At 44.9% G+C, this 20,994-nt stretch overlaps 1 protein-coding gene across 2 annotated transcripts in view; it reads left to right on the forward strand.

Annotated features, from left to right (window-relative positions):
• The window catches only part of IGF2R (insulin like growth factor 2 receptor), a 139,973-nt gene that overhangs the window by 55,384 nt on the left and 63,595 nt on the right, over positions 1–20,994 (forward strand). For both annotated transcript variants that reach the window (XM_016956572.4, XM_016956573.4), the window contains exons 5-13: positions 476–608; positions 3,089–3,218; positions 5,455–5,560; positions 8,438–8,600; positions 8,829–8,994; positions 10,310–10,413; positions 16,451–16,615; positions 19,046–19,186; positions 20,413–20,556. In XM_016956572.4, the coding sequence (XP_016812061.3) occupies positions 476–608; positions 3,089–3,218; positions 5,455–5,560; positions 8,438–8,600; positions 8,829–8,994; positions 10,310–10,413; positions 16,451–16,615; positions 19,046–19,186; positions 20,413–20,556 (1,252 nt within the window). The remainder of the gene's footprint in view (positions 1–475; positions 609–3,088; positions 3,219–5,454; positions 5,561–8,437; positions 8,601–8,828; positions 8,995–10,309; positions 10,414–16,450; positions 16,616–19,045; positions 19,187–20,412; positions 20,557–20,994) is intronic.

A 20,994-nucleotide genomic window follows, 5' to 3' on the forward strand; every position in this document is an offset into this window, starting at 1 on the left:
TAAGCGGGGTTTTGCTGGAGTGGGAGGCAGCCAGCTGATGGGACTGTGTTCAAGAGAGAATGGAAGGCAGGAAGAGGAGAAGACGTGTAGGGACAATTGAAGGAATTTTGCTCTAAGTTGCAGAGACATGAGATGATAGCTAGGGGAATGTAGGGACCAGGAAGGACGTTTGTGAGGTGGTAGATCTCATGGCATGCTGACGGAAACGATCCAGTGGAGAGGGAAAACCTGGTGATGTAAAGTGAGAGGAGATGATTGCAGAACAGTCCTCATGTAAGAGAGAAGAGATACCGAAAAGAACGCAGAGGAGCCAAGACGTTTATTGACCTTTGCCTGAGTTCTTTTGTTATTAGGGGACACCATAGCGTGATAGTCCCTAAGGAATGGAGAGCAGTGTTGTGTGACATTGGTCATAAGCTTTTCTGATTGACCAAGATGTATACTGAAGACTCACTTTTTTCTTCCTTCCTTCCAGGTGCCATGCTATGTGTTTGATGAAGAGTTGAGGAAGCATGATCTCAATCCTCTGATCAAGCTTAGTGGTGCCTACTTGGTGGATGACTCCGATCCGGACACTTCTCTATTCATCAATGTTTGTAGAGACATAGGTATGAATCTTTGTGGGGCTGAGGGGGTGGTGGTGAGGGATTTCTTCTATGGCTTCAATATCTTTGCCTTTCTACCTTTATTTCTGTTTTCACATCGATGTTTCTGATTAGGCCCTCTAATAAAGCTTTTGTCCCAAAAAATGTTCTATTTGCACAACCCACCTCTTCTCCCCCAGTAGATTCCATGCCTCCTCCCCAACCCCTGCAGATTCCATCCTAACTGTTGATCCATTCCATGTGGGTGTTCTCTCGGCCAGACACCTTGGGTTTCGGGATTCTACAGTAGTGAGGGTCGGTCTTGTTCTCTGCGTGTGCCTGAATCCCTTGGCTCTGAGTTACGGGCTGGGTAAAAAAGAAAAAGGGATGATCAAGGACTTGGGTACTTGGTCGGGATGCATATTTGGCCCAAGCTGACTTGTTCCTTTCTCTGTACTTGCCAAAACTGGTGTGAGAAGCTTTAGCTTAAGCTTTAGAATCTTCGATAAATTAACTAAAGACTGTAAATAAATGGTCTTTATCTAAAAAGGGCCATGAAAAGTTTTACTAAGCCTTTGACTAGCCTTCAGCTGGTTTTACTAAGCCAGGTTTCTAAAACCCAGCTTGATGTTCCCCTCAGGGCTATGAATTGTTAGTCCTGTAGGCCAGGACTGTCTTTCTGCAGTGCTAGCCATGAGTAAATTCTGCTGGTGATTAACTAATCTAAAGGTCATTTTTAGTGTTTTTCTTTGTTTTTTATTTCTCAAATAGTACATAATGCTTTGCCCTTAGAAAAGTTTGGAGAAAATTAAAAAAAAAAAAAACTCAATACATGGAAGTATTGCTGGATAGTAGATGAGTATTAATTTATGATTATTCTTTAAATTGTGTATATACATTATGTGCTATCTTGTTTATGTATTATTTCTAAACAGTTAAAAACAGTAAATATACCCCATTCAGGGCTCACCAAAAGTAACCAACGATAACTAGGTTTTTTTGTGTGTGTTAGAGTGTTACATCTTTCTTTTGTTCTCCAAGGATAACCTTTATTGATTTTTTGGAAAAAGACTAATACAGTCTTTGTCTTAAATGGGTCTGTAACTCAAGTTTGGTTATAAAGTTGATGAGTTGTAGATTATTGAATTCTGAAATAATACGCTGTTTTGATTTGGAAAACATTTAGGTTTCTGGTCTCAACATTTTACAGATCATCTGAATTTGCTGAGTATTTTCTTACAAGTTTTTTCTTTCCAATTTATTGGCAATTTGAGTAGAGCTTGAATGACTTTGATTCACAGTAGAGGTGCCCTAGTTTTTACTCAGACATTCTTCATTCCCAGGAAACTGCCCTAAGTCTCAAACCAAGATTGAATGTGACCCTCAAAACCTCTTGGATAGTTTCGGACTTGCCATCATGTGCTTACCTCCTTGCATCCTCAGGGCGCTTGCTGTATATTCTGCCTTTGGTATACCAAGTGGATTGTCTTAGGCTGAGTCCCCATGAGGGCAAGGAGCCTATGGCACAGCAGATACTATAGGTGGAACAAAGCAGTCCATTTGTGAAATTTCATAATTCCACATAATTTCATAATTGTTTGGAAGGCTTGAGAGTTAAAGGTTTGCTTACCTCTTCACTAGCTGGTGCAAAGGTAGATAACCCTCTCCATCTTTGATTGATAAGGCAGGTAAAACTTAAGGGAGGTAAGATTATTCACTCACTCATTCGTGGGAGAAGGGTTGTTTGAATCCCTTCTATGTGCTAGGCACTAATCTAGGCACTGGATTATAGCACTGAACTCACCACAGTTCCTGTTTTCCTGGAACTTTAGTTAGATAGGAGAAAAGATAGATAGTAAACAAATAAATCCCAAAGTATACTGTGTAAGGTATTGAGTCATGGTCATAGAAATGAATGGTAAAGAGCAACCTAGCTGTAATCATAGCTGTTGCTATACTGGCAATCTGTAAAGCCTGCATGATGTTCTGGACATATTCTGGGTATGTTTTCATCTTTAATCCTCCACCAAACCTGTGCAGTAGCACACTGGCAATTGGATAGTTTTGTAGTTAGACCAACGTTATCGACATAGTAAGTGGTCGATTTAGGATTTGAACCCAGAGCTGTGGGTTCTTTCCCTAATCTCCTAATTGTTCCAGTCATCTGTGGAGTGCCTGCATTTTCTAGTCTCTGTAGCTTGAAAGGGGGTAGTGCTAATGTTGTTGTACCTCAAGCAGAGGATGGGTACATTTCTTGATTACAAATAACATCATAGCCTGTTTCCTGTGCACCTCTTATATACCAGTGCAGAGCCAGTACTTTACAGTCCTTCATCCTGAGCTTTGTTTGCAGAGGGTTAATGGCTTGCCCGAGGTTTCAGAATAGTTACTTAGGGAGACTTTTAGGAATTCAATAATGTATTTAAAGGGACCCTGGGTCTAAGGGTACGTGTGATTATCACTCCTAACACCTAATCTGATTTAATGTAATACATGATTTTCAGACACACTACGAGACCCAGGTTCACAGCTGCGGGCCTGTTCCCCCGGCACTGCCGCCTGCCTGGTAAGAGGACACCAGGCGTTTGATGTTGGCCAGCCCCGGGACGGACTGAAGCTGGTGCGCAAGGACAGGTCAGTCAAGGCCTCCGATGCTGTTGGCGTTTTTAATCTCCAGCAAGGACCTGACTTTCAGGGAGCTGCAGGAACATCCTTTTTCAGCAGGGCTTGGGATAGTCCCTGCAGCATTACTGCTTCACATGTACTTGTAAGATTGTTGGTCATTGCTGTGAGTCACATAGTCTAGTGTGCTTGTCTACTTTTTAATCATTTGTCTCTTACAGCAGTAAAAATACATCTCATGATCCAGTCCATAGTACATACCTGTATTTGCCTCATGAAATAATGCCTATCTTAAGGTGCCATCTGATATTTTTCATTCTGTGGCACCCGTGAAATTGATTTTGTGTCCATTGTGTTCTCATCTTGGGAGGGCAAGAGACAGGAGGGACAGTTTGCTGGTGACCTTCACTGGGACGTGACAGGGACCTTGGTTCCCAGTGGGGAATGGTGTTCCTTATAATGTGTTGTGCCGTGTGCATATGCTCTTGTACTGCCTTTGTATCTTGCCTTGGCAGACATACGCATTTCTCTAGTGTGTTGCACATGACCATATCCTGAACTTCGATCAAGGATTCACATTTTCTCCCCATTCAGAGGCCTTTGGTAGACACCTTGTTGTGCTTGCTCTAGTCTGGAGCTCGTGGCATGTCTGGGTGGTTGTAGGGAGCATGTGCAATTATAATGGCACTCTGTCCAAAGAAAAAACTTGAGTGTAACCTGAGGGGAAAAATGTTTGGAATTTTCTATGTGTGTGTCTGTATTACTTTGCTCAGGCTGCCATAAGAAAATATGATAGGCTGGGTAGCTTAAACCACAGAAATGTATTTCCTACACAGTCTAAAGGCTGCACGTCTGAAGAAGGCGTCACCGGGGCTGGTTTGTTCTGAGGCCTCTCTCCTTGGCTCGTTAGATGGCCGTTTTCTTTCTGTGTCTTCACGTGGCCTTCCCTCTGCGGGGGTCTGTGTCCGAATCTCCTCTTCTGATAAGGACACCAGTGATTTTTTGGATTAAGGCCCACTCACATGACCTCCTTTTTCCTTGTTCACCTCTTTAAAGGCCCTGTCTCCAAATACAGTCACATGCTGAGCTATGGCTTAGGCCTTCAACATACAAATTTTGAGGGGAAACAGTTCAGTCCATAACAGAGTCTTTAAGTGACACATTGGTAATTCTTAACATGAATGAGTTTGTGTGACGATTTAGTAACATGTGGGACACTGAGCAAGTGTGAGCTTCTCTTGTGGGAAAAGGCAGGTCATCTGTGATCAGCTATTCTCTAGCAGGCAGCCAGGGGCACTGGGCCCTTTCCACACTGAGTGCAGTAAACCCTGGTGGTGGGGGCCATGTTGGATGGTGGTTTGGGTGGTGGAAGAGAACCCCAGTTCAGTAACTGCTGTAACTGCTGGGCAGGTGCTGTGGGGTTAAGACAAAACAAAACTTTTGGCTGGCACTTGGAATTTGTTGTATAAAGAGGAAATGATTGACTAGCCTTGTGGGCAAAAATGCACCTGGCCTGCTTGTCTGCCTTTTTTTTTTTTTTAATTTTGTTATCTCATTTACAACCGTTTTTTGCTTGTTTATTTTAGTCAAATGGTGTTTCTTCCTTTTTTTAAAAAAGTAATTTTTTTGTTCCTTTTCTCTTTCCTTATTCTAGGACGTGAAGCAGATCAAACAGGTTTTGTTTTTGTTTTTGCTTTTGTTTTTGAGATGGGTCTTGCTGTGTCACGTAGGCTGGAGTGCAGTGGTGTGATTTCGGTTCACTGCAACCTCCGCCTCCCTGTTCAAGTGATTCTCCTGCCTCAGCCTCCTCAGTAGCTGGGACTAGAGGCGCACTACCATGCCCAGCTAATTTTTGTAGTTTTAGTAGAGATGGAGGTTCGCTGTGTTGGCTAGGGTAGTCTGGAACTCCTGACCTCAGGTGATCCACCACCTTGGTCTCCCAGAATGCTGGGATTACAGGCGTGAGCCACCGCGCCCAGCCAGGTTTTCTTAAGATATCAAATTTATGTGCTGGTCACTTTAGATATTTGATTTTTTAACAAAATAACACTCACTGGAGTTTACTTAAAACTTTTTTTTTTCAAATGGAAATAAAGTCATTTTATACCATATCTACTTTTATATTTTAATATTTCTTCTGTTACCCTCTCCTCCCCCCAAGTGAACGTGCTGAATGCTCAGGGCAACATATGAATTTGGATGTACTTTATACTTTTGTAATACTCTTTTCTCAATGTGGCTCTCCCAGGCTTGTCCTGAGTTACGTGAGGGAAGAGGCAGGAAAGCTAGACTTTTGTGATGGTCACAGCCCTGCGGTGACTATTACATTTGTTTGCCCGTCGGAGCGGAGAGAGGTAAGTGACTCGTCTCCTGATCACTAATGTGGCACACATTAGCCTGGGTTGCCCATGCGAACGCGTTTCTGGGCTTGGGGCAGGGTGGGCCTGGATGCAGGAAGCTGGGAGCCATGACAGAGGCACTGGTGGGTTCTCAGGAGAAGACAAGCTTCCTGGGATAGCTTCTGTCACATGCAGCTCACTCAGGGAGAGCTGTTTGCATTTTGCCTTTTGCTTTTTTACAGCAATCCGGAGGGGCCTCCACATATAATGGGATGGTGTTTTGTTCTAGTCTCTGTGAGATTATTTTAAGTAGTTCACGGACAGATTTTTTTTTGGTAGTTGGGTTGTTTTAGTGAATAGTGGAAAAACGAAGTAGAATTTCAAGCCTGTGATTTCTTATGAGAAGCCTTTCCCTCCCTCTCTCTTCCCAGTCTGCCCCTAAACCCCCATCCATGCCTTCTCCCCTCTTTCTCATCACAGGCCAGTTTATTGCTGTGCACTCTGCTGTTGATGAAATCTCCAGCGCAGCTGTAAACTCTTCGAGTGTGGCTGCTGAGACTTACTTGTCCTTGAGTGCCCAGCGCCTGCAAGTGTTTTAACCAGGGGCAGGTGCTGATGGAAAGGAGGCGTCCCCCAGGGAGGGAGGGGTAGGGCAGGGCTTTCCTTTAGTTTCTTTCTGCCTTCTTAGTAATAGGGTGAAGTAGGGAGGGGCTGAATTCTTTTGCCAGAGAACCACACTCCCCTTCCCCCAAGCAAATGTGGAATTTGCTCTGACGTCAGGCTGGCAGCTGGCCTGGTGTGTGTGGGATATGGAGACAGCGCAGGGCTCAGCTTTCCACTTTCTGTCCCCAGACTTCCACATCAAGTGCTGTCAGCTGAATGAAGGCCGGAGTGTCTGATGTTTGTTCTGAATGTGAATGGGGAGGAATATTTATTCACACTTTTCATTTGTACCTACAGATGTGAGTTGAAATCTTTTAAGCCCAGTGAGATGTTCTCAGGCGGTAGTGGTTTTAGTGTTTTCCCTTTTTATTTGTTCTACATTTGGTAAGAATCATTTTACACTGTGAGAACCAAGAGAATTGGGAGTTTTCCTCCTTTTTCTTCGAAGGGGTATGAGGCATTTCTTGGTGTTAGAAGAAGAGGCTGATTTGTTATTAGTGGAGCAAGAAGTTCCCTCTTTTTTTTTTTTTTTTTTTAAAGACAGTGTCTTGCTCTGTTGCCCCGGCCGGAGTGCAGTGCCATGATCTCACTTCACTACAATCTCCGCCTCCCTAGTTCAAGCAATCCTCCCACTTCAGCCTTCTGAGTAGCTGGGACTACAGGCATGTGCCACCACGCCTGGCTAATTTTTGTATTTTTAGTAGAGACAGGGCTTTGCTATGTTGCCCAGGCTGGTCTTGAACTCCCGGGCTCAAGTGATCTGTCCACCTCGGCCTCCCACAGTGCTGGGATTACAGGTGTGAGCCACCGCGCCGGCCAGGTTTCTTTTCAAGCTTAACTGTTCACTGGGCAGACCTTGTGTGACATGTGCTTGGACACTGTAATACTTGGGAGGTTTGTTTAAGCATTTACATTTGCTCATTGAATGATTTTAGGAGCTGGTATTTAGTAAACACTCACCTTGTCATATAGATCATTTTAAAAATGCTTTATTTAATTTATTTATTGGGTTTACATACTGTAAAGTTCAGTTTTTTTTAAGTACAATTCAGTGGTTATTAGTGTTTTTTTTTTAGAACTGTGCAACCATCATCACAATCTAATTTTGCATTTCCATCACCCCAAAAAGAAACCTCCTGCCCATTAGCAGTCTCTTCCCATTCATACCCCAAGCCCTGGCAACTGTCCACCTTCTTCCTGTCTCTGTGGATTGGCCTTTTTTGGATGTTTTATGTCAGGGGAATCCTACACTGTGTGGCTTTCTGTGCCTGGTTTCTCTTACGGAGCCCTGGGGTCTGCATCACCATGTGTCAGATTGCACTGAGCCACGTGGGCAGAAGCATCGATTATGAGTCAAACAGAAGAGGGTTGGGCCTGCAGCTCTGCAACTTACTAATTGTGTGCGACCTGTTTGTAAACCTGGCACCTAGTGCCTGGCGTGTAGCAGGTGCTCAGTGAGTATTTACGGAATGAATGGTGCTGGGAAGCAGCACGGCTATGCCCGGTGCTAAGCCCAGTAAGACGTGTCTCCTAAGGATGATTAAAAAGCTGGCAGTGACATTCCTGGTGAGCAGGGACCCCATCAGCCCCCTTCATGGCTCACATCAAAGACGAATGGTGGAGCTCCTGCTCTGTAGAAGCAACACAATGGCAGAATCAGGTTTGTGTCTGGGTGGTGCCCTGGCTTCACCCAGGAGCAGGTGTGGGTACAGATACGGTGGTGCCCAGGATCCCAAAGGGGTTGTGGACCGTGTCTCTGGTTGTGCACGCATGTGATAATGTTCACTCAGTGTCAGGGTTGCACCACTCCAGTTGAGCACCTCGTGGAAAGCGGTGAATGGACCATGCACCCTGCACGGCCTGTTAGCGCTTGCCGATGTCCTAGTGATTGCCACGTGCCACTGAGTCCAGGTGCTTGCTGGCCGAAGCTTGAGTGTCTCTCTGAAGGTGACTAGACTAGAAAGGGAATAGAGTGTAAAGAGGAAATGGAGGTGTTACGAGTCAAATGGAAAAAAAATAACAGTTTAGAAAAAAATTAAAAGTAACTTTACTGAGTTGTTATAAGTCAAATAATCTTAATGTGTTAGAGGCAATTATGATTCAAAAAACAGAAACAGCAAAATGTAGAAACCTAACAACCTGTCTTTGAGCTTTTCATAAGTGTGGAAAATCTGCATTAAGCTGCATGAAACATCTTTTATTTTGCTTCTTTCACATTGTTCCTGATAGGGCACCATTCCCAAACTCACAGCTAAATCTAACTGCCGCTATGAAATTGAGTGGATTACTGAGTATGCCTGCCACAGAGATTACCTGGAAAGTAAAACTTGTTCTCTGAGTGGCGAGCAGCAGGATGTCTCCATAGACCTCACACCACTTGCCCAGAGCGGAGGTAAGCAGGTGCTTTCTGCCTCCTGGCGCTGCTTAGGAAGAAGGGGATCGAGAGAGGGAACGGGACAGTAGGGGCCAAGTCAGTCCATGCATGCTTCTGGGTTGGAGAGAGCTGTAGTTTGGGCTGGTGTTTCAGAAATAGGATTCAGGTTTGACTAAGTAAGACTGTAATCTTCTAATACCTATTCATATAAAACAAGCCTCTTCTTGTTAATTTCCCTGTTTTTAGGTTCATCCTATATTTCAGATGGAAAAGAATATTTGTTTTATTTGAATGTCTGTGGAGAAACTGAAATTCAGTTCTGTAATAAAAAACAAGCTGCAGTTTGCCAAGTGAAAAAGAGCGATACCTCTCAAGTCAAAGCAGCAGGAAGATACCACAATCAGACCCTCCGGTACGTCAACAACCTCTGTGCGATTTTCCTTTTTCTTTGTATTTCTTGAGATAGGGTTGCACTCTGGCGCCCAGGCTAGACTGCAGTGGTGCAATCTCGGTGCATTGCAGCCTTGACTTCCCTGCCTCAAGTAATTCTCCCACCTCAGCCTCCCGAGTAGCTGGGACTACAGGCAGGCACCACCATGCCTAGCTGGTTTCTGTAGTTTTTGTAGACATGGAGTTTTGCCATGTTGCCCACGCTGATCTTGAAGTCCTTGCCTCGGTGATCCTCCCACATTGGCCTCCCAAAGTGCGTGGATTAGAGGCGTGTGCCTTGGGACCTGGCCTGCATAATTTTCAAGTGCGTTGTGTGTATTCTTGTGAAACATAACTCCCTCTCCTCCTTTTCTTCCTCTTTCCATTTTCCATAAGGTACAGGAGAATCAGTTACTCCAGCATTCCTTCCTAGTAGACTTCGTCAAGTTGCCGTTTGTCACTAAACAATCAAATGTTTTTCCTGGCTTTAGAGTAAGAATGCTTCTGTTAGAACTGTTCACTTTATAAACTTGCTGTTTGTACGGAACCTACTGTAGGAAAAGTATTTAATGAGTTTACAGTTGATAGGGTTTTTTATTTTAAAATTTGTTTTTAAGGAGTTTTGATTTTTCTCTGGCAGTTTGAGAATCTGAAGCACCATCAACATTACAGAAAATTTTAAACAACTAAAAAAATGCATTCAGCACATTTCTTTTGACCCTTAACTTGGTAGTTGACCTTCATAAAAGCAGGATGAAAATGCAGTTTTCTGAAAATGTGTTAGGGGCAGTTACGATTCAAAAATTAGGAACAGAAAACTGCAAAAACCCCAGAACTGGTCTTTGAGCTTTTTAAAAGCATGGAATATCTGCCGAGAAGCTGCATTTTAAACATTTTATTTTTGCTTCTTTCAAATTGTTCAGGATCAGTATAGTCCAAGGCCCCTCAGGCACGGCTGTGTTCATGGCGGCTGTTAAGAAGGCTGTCTAATTCTTGGGCATTATTTATTTTGTACGAAATCTAAAAGTGAGAACAAGAGAAGTCTTCATGCTCACAGCAAAACCTTCGGCACTTTCTTCCAGCCAGTTACTACTTTGAAGCGAGAGGATGTCAAGTCCATACATTTGGAACTCATTTCCTGTAGATATTTTTCCCTAGCTGGCTAGAGAGCTTGCTGTTTTAGATCAGTAGTGATTTGTTGATGCTACGCAAAAGGCTTAATGTAGACATTTAAAAAGATTCAAGTTTTTTTCTTGGTTCTCCCAAACACATTTGTCTATGTATTCACAAAAATCTAGATATTCGGATGGAGACCTCACCTTGATATATTTTGGAGGCGATGAATGCAGCTCAGGGTTTCAGCGGATGAGCGTCATAAACTTTGAGTGCAATAAAACCGCAGGTAAGTGTGCGCTGGAGTTCAGCCCCTCCTCTTTGCATTCATGGGCATGTGCTTGTGTGTGTGCACAGGCGTGTTCTTGGAAGTGAACACTGAATGGAGGAGTCAGATGCCCTCCTTTGGACTGGCCAGCTCTAGCCCCCAGACTGGGTTTTTACTGTTGGAGTAACACTTTCCCCACCCCCACTGCCCCAGTGGACACACACACATCCTGTTTGTGTTTTCCTCGGTTTTCTCTGTTTGTTTTGGGAATGGGCCCAGCAATGAGCTTGTTGGGAAAGTTTTCGTCTTGAATTTTGGTGCACACTAAACTACAGCAAGGACAGATTCGGCAGGGGCGGGATGGCTTGTCAATTTTGATTGAGTGACCTCTTCTTTTATGTAATGAGTATCAAGATAATCCTTTTTGCAAAGTGGTGACCCTATGGTAGAGTTTGGATCTGGGGATTGCAGAATGTCACTGGGTGCGTTGAAGCTGAAGGCGTGCATTTCTCTGAGTGATGAGAAGCACCCTTGAGTCACCAAGGCACTGGCATATCAAAAAGCGGTGCCGCTGTCCATATCTTGACGATTGTAGACACAGTTGTAGCTGTAGAGAGATGATGGGATTCCGTCATCATCAGAGACCTGCCCCATCTGTTGACCCCCAGGCTGTGACTCCAGGCACCCTGCAGGGCATCCCACCACTGCTCAGAGCAATTCTAGGGCCAATTCTGGTTTCCAGCCTAAGTGCTGCCCCACCCAGAGGGTCTTTCTGGCCCTTGCTTCCGTGTGTTCTGTGTGTTTTTCTACAGCAGAGCTTTGGGTGGCTTGGTTACAGGATGGGTTGCTACAGGATTCACTGTGGGATGAGGGAGAGGCAGCTGGACATGATGTGAACCATGCTCTCGAAGCCTCCGGAGATCAGGTCTGCGTTGGGAGAGACAGGCACCCCTGCCCTGGTAGCACCGCACCCCTGCGAACGTCCTAGCAAGCAGGCAAAGAACCAGCCCAGGGTCTTGCCACTGGGAAGGCTTTCAAGCCCAAAATGCCCCAGTAACTGCTGTTGTGGCACCTGCCCCTGGGATGCCCTTGTTCACAGGTCTGCCATTGCTGTCCTTGTTCTCTACATGGCCCCTTTTGTTACTTTCACAATACACACATTTTTTTAGTACCTATTTGCTTAGGCCCTATGAGGCTGGAGGGTGTTGTGAGGATAGATGGCTCTCTAGGTGTTCACAGACTAGCAGCAGAGAGACATAAGGAGCATGATGATGGAGGTTCAGGGCAGTGCTGCTAGAGTAGAGCGAGTGCTTAGTGTCGTCGCTCCGCTGCTTTATCAGGAGGGAGGCACCGAGGTCAGCTGGCTGGGGTCTGGGCTGGGTGCAGGGGTCAGGCAGTTCAGAGAGGAGAAAGTGCTGCCTGAGCCACACTACATTGAGGAGCATGCCAGTCCCGTGTTGGGGTGGCTTTAGGGCCTGGGCCTCCAGACATTCAAAGGCATGGACCAGGGGAACTGCGAGCAGGTTAGAGTCGTGTATGGGGAATGTGGCTGAAGATGACCCTGGAACGGTGAGTGTGCAGTATTGTAAGAAACTTGTATGTCCTGCAGAGGAGCTGGATTATATCTGGAAATCTGTGAAGTCCCAAGGATTTTCAGCAGGGGTATGACATACATTTGACTCGTGAATGAGAAAATCAGTGTGGCCTCTGGATGGACCTTGCATCTGGTCTGAGCACTCCCTGCACCCCTCAGCTTCTCCATCATTCTCTCATCGCCCTCACCTCCTAGCCTACCTACGCTACTATCCTCCTTAGCCATGTCTGCACCCTGAATCACGTCTCTCCTACTTGGTGTCCCCAGTCCCTAGGGATGCAGCCTGTATCTTCCCCATGTGCCCAGCCCCTCTGGTGCCTGACCTTGGTTCTGGCTCCCAGGTCACCCCAACTGGCTCTCCTGGACTCCGGCTGGCTTGGGCTGCTCTGCTGTGGTCTGAATCTCCCTGCAACTTTGTGATGACCTCCTTTGGCCTGTTCTGTTCAGGGCTTTTTATTAATGACTTGGCCGAGATCTTTGAGAGTGTGCTGATCTCATTTGGGGATGCTGGGAAGACAGAATCATTATCCAAAAAGATCGAAATGGACGAGCAGGATATGAGAAGGGCGTTTTATCGTCTCAGACTTACAGGGAAGAGGTGTGGACATCGAGGAGCTGCCAACCAAACAAAAAACACAGGAGAGAAAAACCAAAGAACAGAAAGAAAGAAAAATAGAAAAAAAAAGAAGACCCGCAGTAGAGTGGGGAGATCTTGCCTTGTAGTTATGAGCACAGATGAGGCCACACCCTCTGGGTTTGGTTCCCAGCTGCCCTAGTTTTTAGTTATGAAATCATGGGCCCAGAGGGAGCTAAAGCCCAGATGAGCTGAGGCTTGACAAAACGGGTGAAGGCCTCCCGTAGCTCAATTTTTCCTTTTCATTATAAAAATTTTCAAACATGGAACATTAAAACAAAAATTTACATGCCTGCCACTCTGACAGCCATTGATGTTTTGCCAGATTTTTCATGTAAGCCATGCGTCATTGATGGCTCATATCACCCCACCCTGATGCCAAGAAAGAACATTCCTTTATGTAAATTCAGTACCATCGTTGTACTTAACAAAATTAACAGTGACATCCTGATGTTAAAAAACCCATGTTTTCCTAGGCTGTTTTCATTATGATTGTAACAAGGAGCCTGGACAGAGAGATGTCAGGTGTTTTGTGGGAGGGTTTTGAGCTGGCTCTCAGGCAGGAGTTGGATTAAAAAATACTTACATTTCCTTCCAGCTCTGTAATTCAGCACTCCAAACTCTGAGAGCAAACTGTGTACTGTAAAATTAGTTCATTATTATTTTGCTCGAATTTAAACTTAGAGTTTTTGGAGAATATCCCTTGGTAGACTCTGTTTATTAGATAGATGTATTTTTGAAGGTGAACAAGTGTTAATTGGCTATGTAATAGAAGTGTGGTTTAAGTTGGATCTCTAGGAATTATTCATGTGAATCTAGGTTCATGTACTTTTCAGGATGCAAGCGCATCTTTTGGTCATAATATTTTTTACCAGTTTAAATCTAGTTTGTTGTAAAGCGATGCTTTATTATTGGTGATTTTTTAAAATAAAGATGTTAGATAATTTTTTGGAAGAGCAGAATTCATTAGGATAGGCTAATAAACTACTCACAAATTTAAGTGGCTCAGCCCATTAAAGGTTTATTTTCTTAGTTCAATGCTAGTCTTTGGGGATGGGGCTGGGGTCGGGGGTGCGGGCTCTGCTCCATGTGGTCATTTGGAGACCTACGCTTTTTCCATCCTGTGTTTCTGCCATCTGCAGATGTGACTTCCAGGGGCTCTGCAGGATGGGAACATCAATTTGCTTTGTTTTATTTTTTTTCCAGGCCAGAAATAAGTCACTTGGCCCAGCCTGAATAGCAGGGGAGGCTGGGAAACAGAGTTTAGCTATGTGTCTAGAGGAAAAATTAAACTAGTTGGGTAAGAGGTAGCATTGTTTTTGCCACAGAGAAATGGGTGCTGCTGCCTCCTCCTTAGGCAGAGAGCTCCTTGGTTCCATTTGAAAACCTTCCTTCCCCTTTTGCTGGAATTGAGAGACTGAGGACACAAAGTGGTGTGCTGGAGAATAAACTAGAGCCTGTGGTGCCAGACTGGCAACTTGGGGATTGTGTGAGTGAGGGAGAGATTGTGCAGAGCTAATCCTAACATTGCTGATGAGTGGACAGAAACCATAGGCCTCATGAATAGTGATTTCTGAAGTCAAAGCCCAGTATGCTTAAATATCAACCCAGGTGGTTTGGGAGAGGGGAGCACAGCTTACTGTTCTGCTAAAATTCTTTGAGGAATTAAGTAAGAATACGTGTAAGGTACGTAGCAATGGTTATTTACAAAATGGACTCCGCCTGCAGATTATTAGTATGTCTCAGATGTAAAACCAGCTCAAAAGTACTAGGACGATTTGTAGTAGTATTTAATTATTTGTAAACTTACACGTTTTTCTTCACGTTTGCAGAATACAAATCTTTGTCAGTAGTGAAATGTGAATCTAGTAGGATTAAACTGTGTGTAAACCTTGTGGGCGGGATGAAGAGAGGCAGAGGCGCGTCACTGTTGCTGTTAGTTGACCGGCAAGCTCAGGGGCCCAGCTATGGTAGCTGCCTCTGGGTTGTCAGCTGCGCCCAGGAAGTGAAGGTGGAAGGCATTCCTTAAAGACAGTGGCTTAGTGTACTTATTAAAAACCAAACCAAACCAGCCAACCAAACAAACAAAAAACACAGGGGAGAAAACCAAAGAAAAAAAGAAAAACAGAAAAAACCCCGCAGTAGAGTGGGGCAATCTTGCCTTGTGGTTATGAGCACGGATGAGGGCGGACCCTCAGGGTCTGATTCCCAGCTGCCCTAGTTTTTAGTTATGAAACCATAAGCAAATTATTTAGCCACCCTAAATCTGCAAAATGGTGCTAAAATTGTACCTTTGCCATGGGGTTTTGAGGATCAAATAGATTAATATAGTCATGTGTTGCTTAACAATAGGAATATGTTCTGAGAAATGTGTCATTAGGCGATTTTGTCATTGTGTGAACATCATAGAGTGTACTTAACACACACCTAGATGGTATAGTCTGCTGCACACCTAAGCTATATGGTGTAGCCTATTGCTCCTGGGCTACAAGTGTGTACAGCATGTGAGTGTACTGAATACTGCATGCACTTGTAACACAACGGTAAGTATTTGAGTATCTAAATATATCTAAACATAGAAAAGGTCCACTAAAAATACGATACTATAATCTTTTGAGGCTACCGTTCTATATGCAGTCTGTTGTTGACCAAATGTTGTTATGCAGCACGTAACTGTATAAAGAAAGTACTTAAACAGAGCCTGTTCTTCTGCAGCTTGCCTTTATGTAGCCGAGGTGCTGAGCTCAGTGCCTGGCTGAGATTGTGCTCACTACAGGTTTGCCGCTGTGGCTGGTATTATAATTATAGTGATGATGATATTAAAGATTGGGTAGAAATTACAATTGAAATATCATTTGCTCTTGGTACAGAATCTTACTTCCTGTTTTCTTAGATCATTACCTAGCTTATGATACCAAACCTCAAGAAGGCAGATCACATGGTGGGAGGCTCAGACAAGGATTATGAAACCATCAGGGGTGGGAAAAGGAGTGTTGTGCCCACGGCCCCCTAGCCTGGAAAGGTGCAGGGATAGGATTTCCAGCAAGGAGCAAGTCAGCAAAGCCTCTGAATCTCAGCGTCCATGGGATGGGGACGTGGCCTGTGAAGAGCTGGTTTTCAGACTTAGGCCTGAACTATTCCTGCTGATGGATGGGAAATCTGGGTGGCTCACTCTTGGTGGAAGAAGGGGCTTGATTTGAGGAGGGTGTTACAGACAGGTGCACTGACGGAACCACAGAATTTCAGCACTGTTTGGAGGTGTGCTGCTAACATTGTGGGGCTGGCATAGGACCTTGGTGTGCTTTCACTGGGAGCGACTGACTATAGATGGCTTCCGCTCTTGTTTTACTTTAGGGATGAGTCCCAGAGAACTTGTCTTGTTCACAGTCGCATCACTAAGTCAGCAGTGCACAGGGAACTAGAGCTCCATTTCTGTCCTCCTTTCTGTGAGTCCCCAGTGTCACCCAGAGATGTTCAGGAGCCTCTGGGAGCTGACCACAGCCTGGGAGCAGAGGATCCCACTCACTGCTCTTGCATTCCTCCTGCCTGCCCTTTTAATCTTATCTTTGGAGGTGCTGTACACAGCCTTCTGTCAATGTCTCCCAAGGTGAAAGGCATGCTGGCCTGCCATCGAGGACTTAGGGTTAAGCATCTGAAGCTTAGTAGAAGCCTGTGTCAACTCAGACCCCCATGGTCTCTAAAAAAACCTGGACCTGAATTTTTTAACTGAGCAGTTGGCATTGGTCCTGTTCAGTTTCTTCCTTGCTCCTTAGCTGTTCCTCAATTTTGGTCACGTATGGAGTTTAAATTTCTCCTCTTGAATCGTGCAGGTAACAATGGGAAAGGAACTCCTGTATTCACAGGGGAGGTTGACTGCACCTACTTCTTCACATGGGACACGGAATACGCCTGTGTTAAGGAGAAGGAAGACCTCCTCTGCGGTGCCACCGACGGGAAGAAGCGCTATGACCTGTCCGCGCTGGTCCGCCATGCAGGTACTGCCCTCCTTGCCATGCGGGTCTCAGTCCACATGCTCATGGAACATTTTCCCATGAGTACTTTTGGAAATGCGGTTACTATTTTCTTGGTCAGTGGGTTGCGTCACAGCCCTCCCCCAGTTTTTTCATGTGGCTGTGTGAATTATTAGAAGGAGCATTGGACTGGGAGGTGAAATAACTGAATTTGAGACCAGCATTTTTGACCTTGTGTTTCCACCCTTTTACACACTGCCTCTCTTCCATCTCTGAGGTGGGATCTGCAGCCTCTGCCCCCTGGGGTTCTTCTGTTTGGATCCTCTAGGCAGATGGATGTGCACCTTGGGCTGCTGTTCACCGCTGCCTCAGCGTGCAGTGGGCTTGTACTCGAGGCTGAGCTTGCTGTTGTACGGCAGGCACCGGACGAGGTGCCAAGGAGGCAGCAGCGCCCCCCACAGCACAACCCCTGTCCTTGGGGGCCTGGAATTTAGCAGGAAACAGAGCAGGTGGAATAATAAGAATGGGAGTCTCAAGCAGGGATAATCTGATGGGGGGGATTTCTGGTTTTACCCTCTTGGCAGCTCAAATTAGGTGTACAGAAGCCAGTTGCCTCTGTAAGGGGGAGATGACCCGAAGCAGAGAGAATGACTTGCCTCATGTAATTACCACCCAAACAGTCACAGAACTGCTGGCGGTATGTTCTCGCTCGTAAGTGGGAGTTGAACATTGAGAACACATGGGCACAGAGGGGAGCAGCACACACCATGGCCTGTTTAGGGTTGGGGGTGAGGGGAGGGAACTTAGAGGATGGATCAGTAGGTGCAGCAAACCACCATGGCACATGTATACCTATGTAACAAACCTGCACGTTCTCCACATGTATCTTGTTTTTTTTTTTAAAGAAAAATAAAACTGCCAGGGTGACAGCACTGCTGCTCCTGTCTTCTGAGTCCCACCTGGTTTGCTAAATACCAGGTTAGAAAGAGGAATCCCTCTTGTGGAGTGTTTGAGAACCTGCCTCACTGTGAACCGCCTGGGCAGGGAGTGCTGGCAATGCTGTTGTGGTTAAACACCCTGTGTGCTGCTGGGAACGGTGCCATAGTTAATTCTGGCACATGTGTGCTAGTGAAGACATTGGTTTTCTGTGAAGTGGAAAGAGTTCTAGCTGCAGAGTTGGAGACCTGGCTGAGGACTGGTGTTGCCGCATCCAACCACATTTGCTTGAGCGAGCTGCTCTCCAGGCCCGGGTTTCTTACGGTGAACTGGGTGGTGCTGTTAGATTCCTTAAGTTAACTTTTTTTTTTTTTTTTTAAACATTACTGTGTGTAAGAGACAACCTAGGATCTATGAGATAAGGAGAGATACATTTTTCAATCTACAGACTTCCTGACACAGCTCTGGTCTCTTGGAATCTGCAGTATTTCGTGGTATTTGTGCGTAGATAGCCCTAAGTAAATTTAGAAGGGAGAGCTAAAACCATTCCTTACTGCTTGAAGAAGTCCCTTAAGACTTTACAGCCCACCTGGCTCCACCCCAGACTTCCAGTGTTTAGGGCAGGTCCTTGTTCACATGCACAGTCTTGTATGGTTTCTTTTAGGCTGTTGACATTGGAAAGTACTTCTCCAAATGTACTGTATCACCACTGATGAGTCATGGGGTTTTTGCCTTCCAAACCCCAGTACCCAACCTGCAAAGGGAGCATTTTCAAATGAGAACGTGTATTTTTATATCTTTACCTCCTCCTTGACACACTTTGTAAGTTACTCCTTCAGCGACTGTTCGCCGTGTGGTTTGCTTTTTGTGGATGCCCTCGCCCTTGCTTGCTGTGCTGGTGACACTCAGCTGGTGCCCCCTCACCTCCTGCAGGTGCCTAATCAGTGTCTGATCACACTGACCAGCTCACGAGTCTTGTGAGTTCAGCGGCCACCTGTGGTACCTTGCTTGTCTTCTGTGGTAGCATGCATTGCATCCTGCACTCAGTCTGCAGATGTGTAAGAGGTTGCTGGTTTCTTTTAGCTTCACAGGCCTTCACAGGGGCCGAGCTGGGTGTATTAGCAATGGTATTGAGCGGGGTGTATTAGCAATGATGTACCACTCTACTGCGTCCCAAGATACAGGCTGGCTTCTTGATTTGGGTTTTCAGTTTCTAATTTCATACTGTGGGGCTTGGGAGAATTTTGCCATTCAGTTCTCTGTCCCCCAGTTGGGCCTACTCTTCTGAAGAAGTATTGGGATGTAGTTTGTTTCTGTCACATTAAATGAGAAACCTGAGAATCTCGGTGAATTTTTGTGCTTTCAGTCTGCCCGGGTTCCAGAAACAGCGCTGGGAATTGAGTGACGAAGTGGTTTGGGAACTCTGAGCCCTTGACCTTTGGCTTAATCACTATTTATTCTGTGACTCAGAGAAATCAGCATTGCTTTTGGCTAAAATACACTTTTGTTTTCTTACAGAACCAGAGCAGAATTGGGAAGCTGTGGATGGCAGTCAGACGGAAACAGAGAAGAAGCATTTTTTCATTAATATTTGTCACAGAGTGCTGCAGGAAGGCAAGGCACGAGGGTGTCCCGAGGACGCGGCAGTGTGTGCAGTGGGTGAGTTGTGCCTGGACGGAAGATCTAGGTGATGCTTTTCTAGGGCATCCAGTTTGGAATGAGTTAGAAAATCTTTCTGTGGTTCATCTAAGCCTCCTCTTTCTATAATCACATGAAGGATGGTAAAAATTTTTCATTCATAACTCAAATGTCAGTAATTGCTTGATGCACTCTGGAATCCTGAAGTTGGCTAGAGCTCCCTGACATGGGCTAAAGCCATAACTGGGAACAGAAGGAACTACGTGGAAAATACTACGTCATCTTTTTAGTTTGTAACCTGAAGAATAACATTGCCAGTGTTTGTGTACAAGTGATTTTATTTTATTTTTTAACAACTTTATTGCCTAGAATCGTTCAAAAGTTATGGCTTGAGTGAAGTGTAATCTCAGCTGTAGCCCTAGTGTAAGAGGGGCTTGCATGCTTCGCTTCCTTTTGCTGTCATTGTTTTGGTCCCGTAGCTGTCATGCAGAGACTTCTCAATTATTTGATACAGGTATTTAGCACTTCATTTTTGTCATTTATGACTCACTTTGAAAATGCCAGGCTATGAGAATAGTGAGAATCTGTTAAAAGCATTCAATAAGGAATTGTGAGCCTCGTTGGATTTTAGGAATTATCTCGGTATTCAGAATTGCTGGTGTGTCTTTAAAAGCAGGTTCAGGCATGTCCATGTCTTTACTAAGAAGGACTTTGGAACAGAGTTTTAATCCTTTATAACAAAAAGCAAGTGAACCAAGAAGTAAGCGGCCTCCTGCTTGGGTTGCTAAACAGGTTTCGTTAATTTCTGCTTTGGATATGAGACACATTCTCACCCTTTGGCTGTGTGGCTGCACTTTCAAAAGACTTTGTGTCTTGGGGTAGCTGAAGCCCTGACAGTGGGGGACAATGTCAGTTTACAGTTGGTGCTGATGCATGTTGCAAGCCATTTGGTCTTTCTTGCCCTGGAAGGGCATTGTGCATCATTCATGGCACTTTCTGGCTGAACCTATGGATGACCCTGGAGGACCCCAATGTGGCTGTTAATGTCTAGCCAAACGTGGCACTCTAGGGAAACCCATCCGCTGCCTTGGTGGGTTCAGTGGGCTGGAGAAGGGCTGCACTTGCTGGGTTTGGGCTGATTTCTTTCTTTCTTTCTTTTTCTTTCTTTTTTTTTTAAGTCACTTCTTTGTCTGCGTGATGATCATTTTTAACCACATCTTCTGTTTTTTCCCCCCTTTCTCTTCCAGATAAGAATGGAAGTAAAAATCTGGGAAAATTTATTTCCTCTCCCATGAAAGAGAAAGGAAACATTCAACTCTCTTATTCAGATGGCGATGATTGTGGTCATGGCAAGAAAATAAAAACTAATATCACACTTGTATGTAAGCCAGGTAAAAATTTTAAAAAAGATGAAATCTTTTCTGGCTTCTGCCAGAGGTCCTGCATTCTTCATATCTCTGTTCCTCATCAGTCACTGCAAAGCTGATCAGACAGATTGGCATGGTGTTAAGCATTTTGAGTTCCAGACTCTGGCGGTGGGAGATAGATAGGTCATTTGGAATTTTTCCCTCATCCCCTCCTCAAAACCAAATCAGAAATGGAGAAACCAGACGGTGTCAGAAGGGAGTTGTGGGTCTCAGCGCTGTATCCTCTTCCTCGGGACTGATACGCGGCCAGTCATGTGGTTACTTAACTTCCTTCAAAGGGGAAAAAAATCATAAATGGTTTAAAACATTGCCCGTGATCTCACCACTTAAACACAATGTTAATTTTCATTACCTTTATTTATAGGTGTATGTTGTTTTTACCAAGTCAAAATTTTTATGGTA

The sequence above is a fragment of the Pan troglodytes genome, chromosome 5, assembly GCF_028858775.2.
Source record: "Pan troglodytes isolate AG18354 chromosome 5, NHGRI_mPanTro3-v2.0_pri, whole genome shotgun sequence".
In the NCBI taxonomy this organism is placed as follows: Eukaryota; Metazoa; Chordata; class Mammalia; order Primates; family Hominidae; genus Pan; species Pan troglodytes.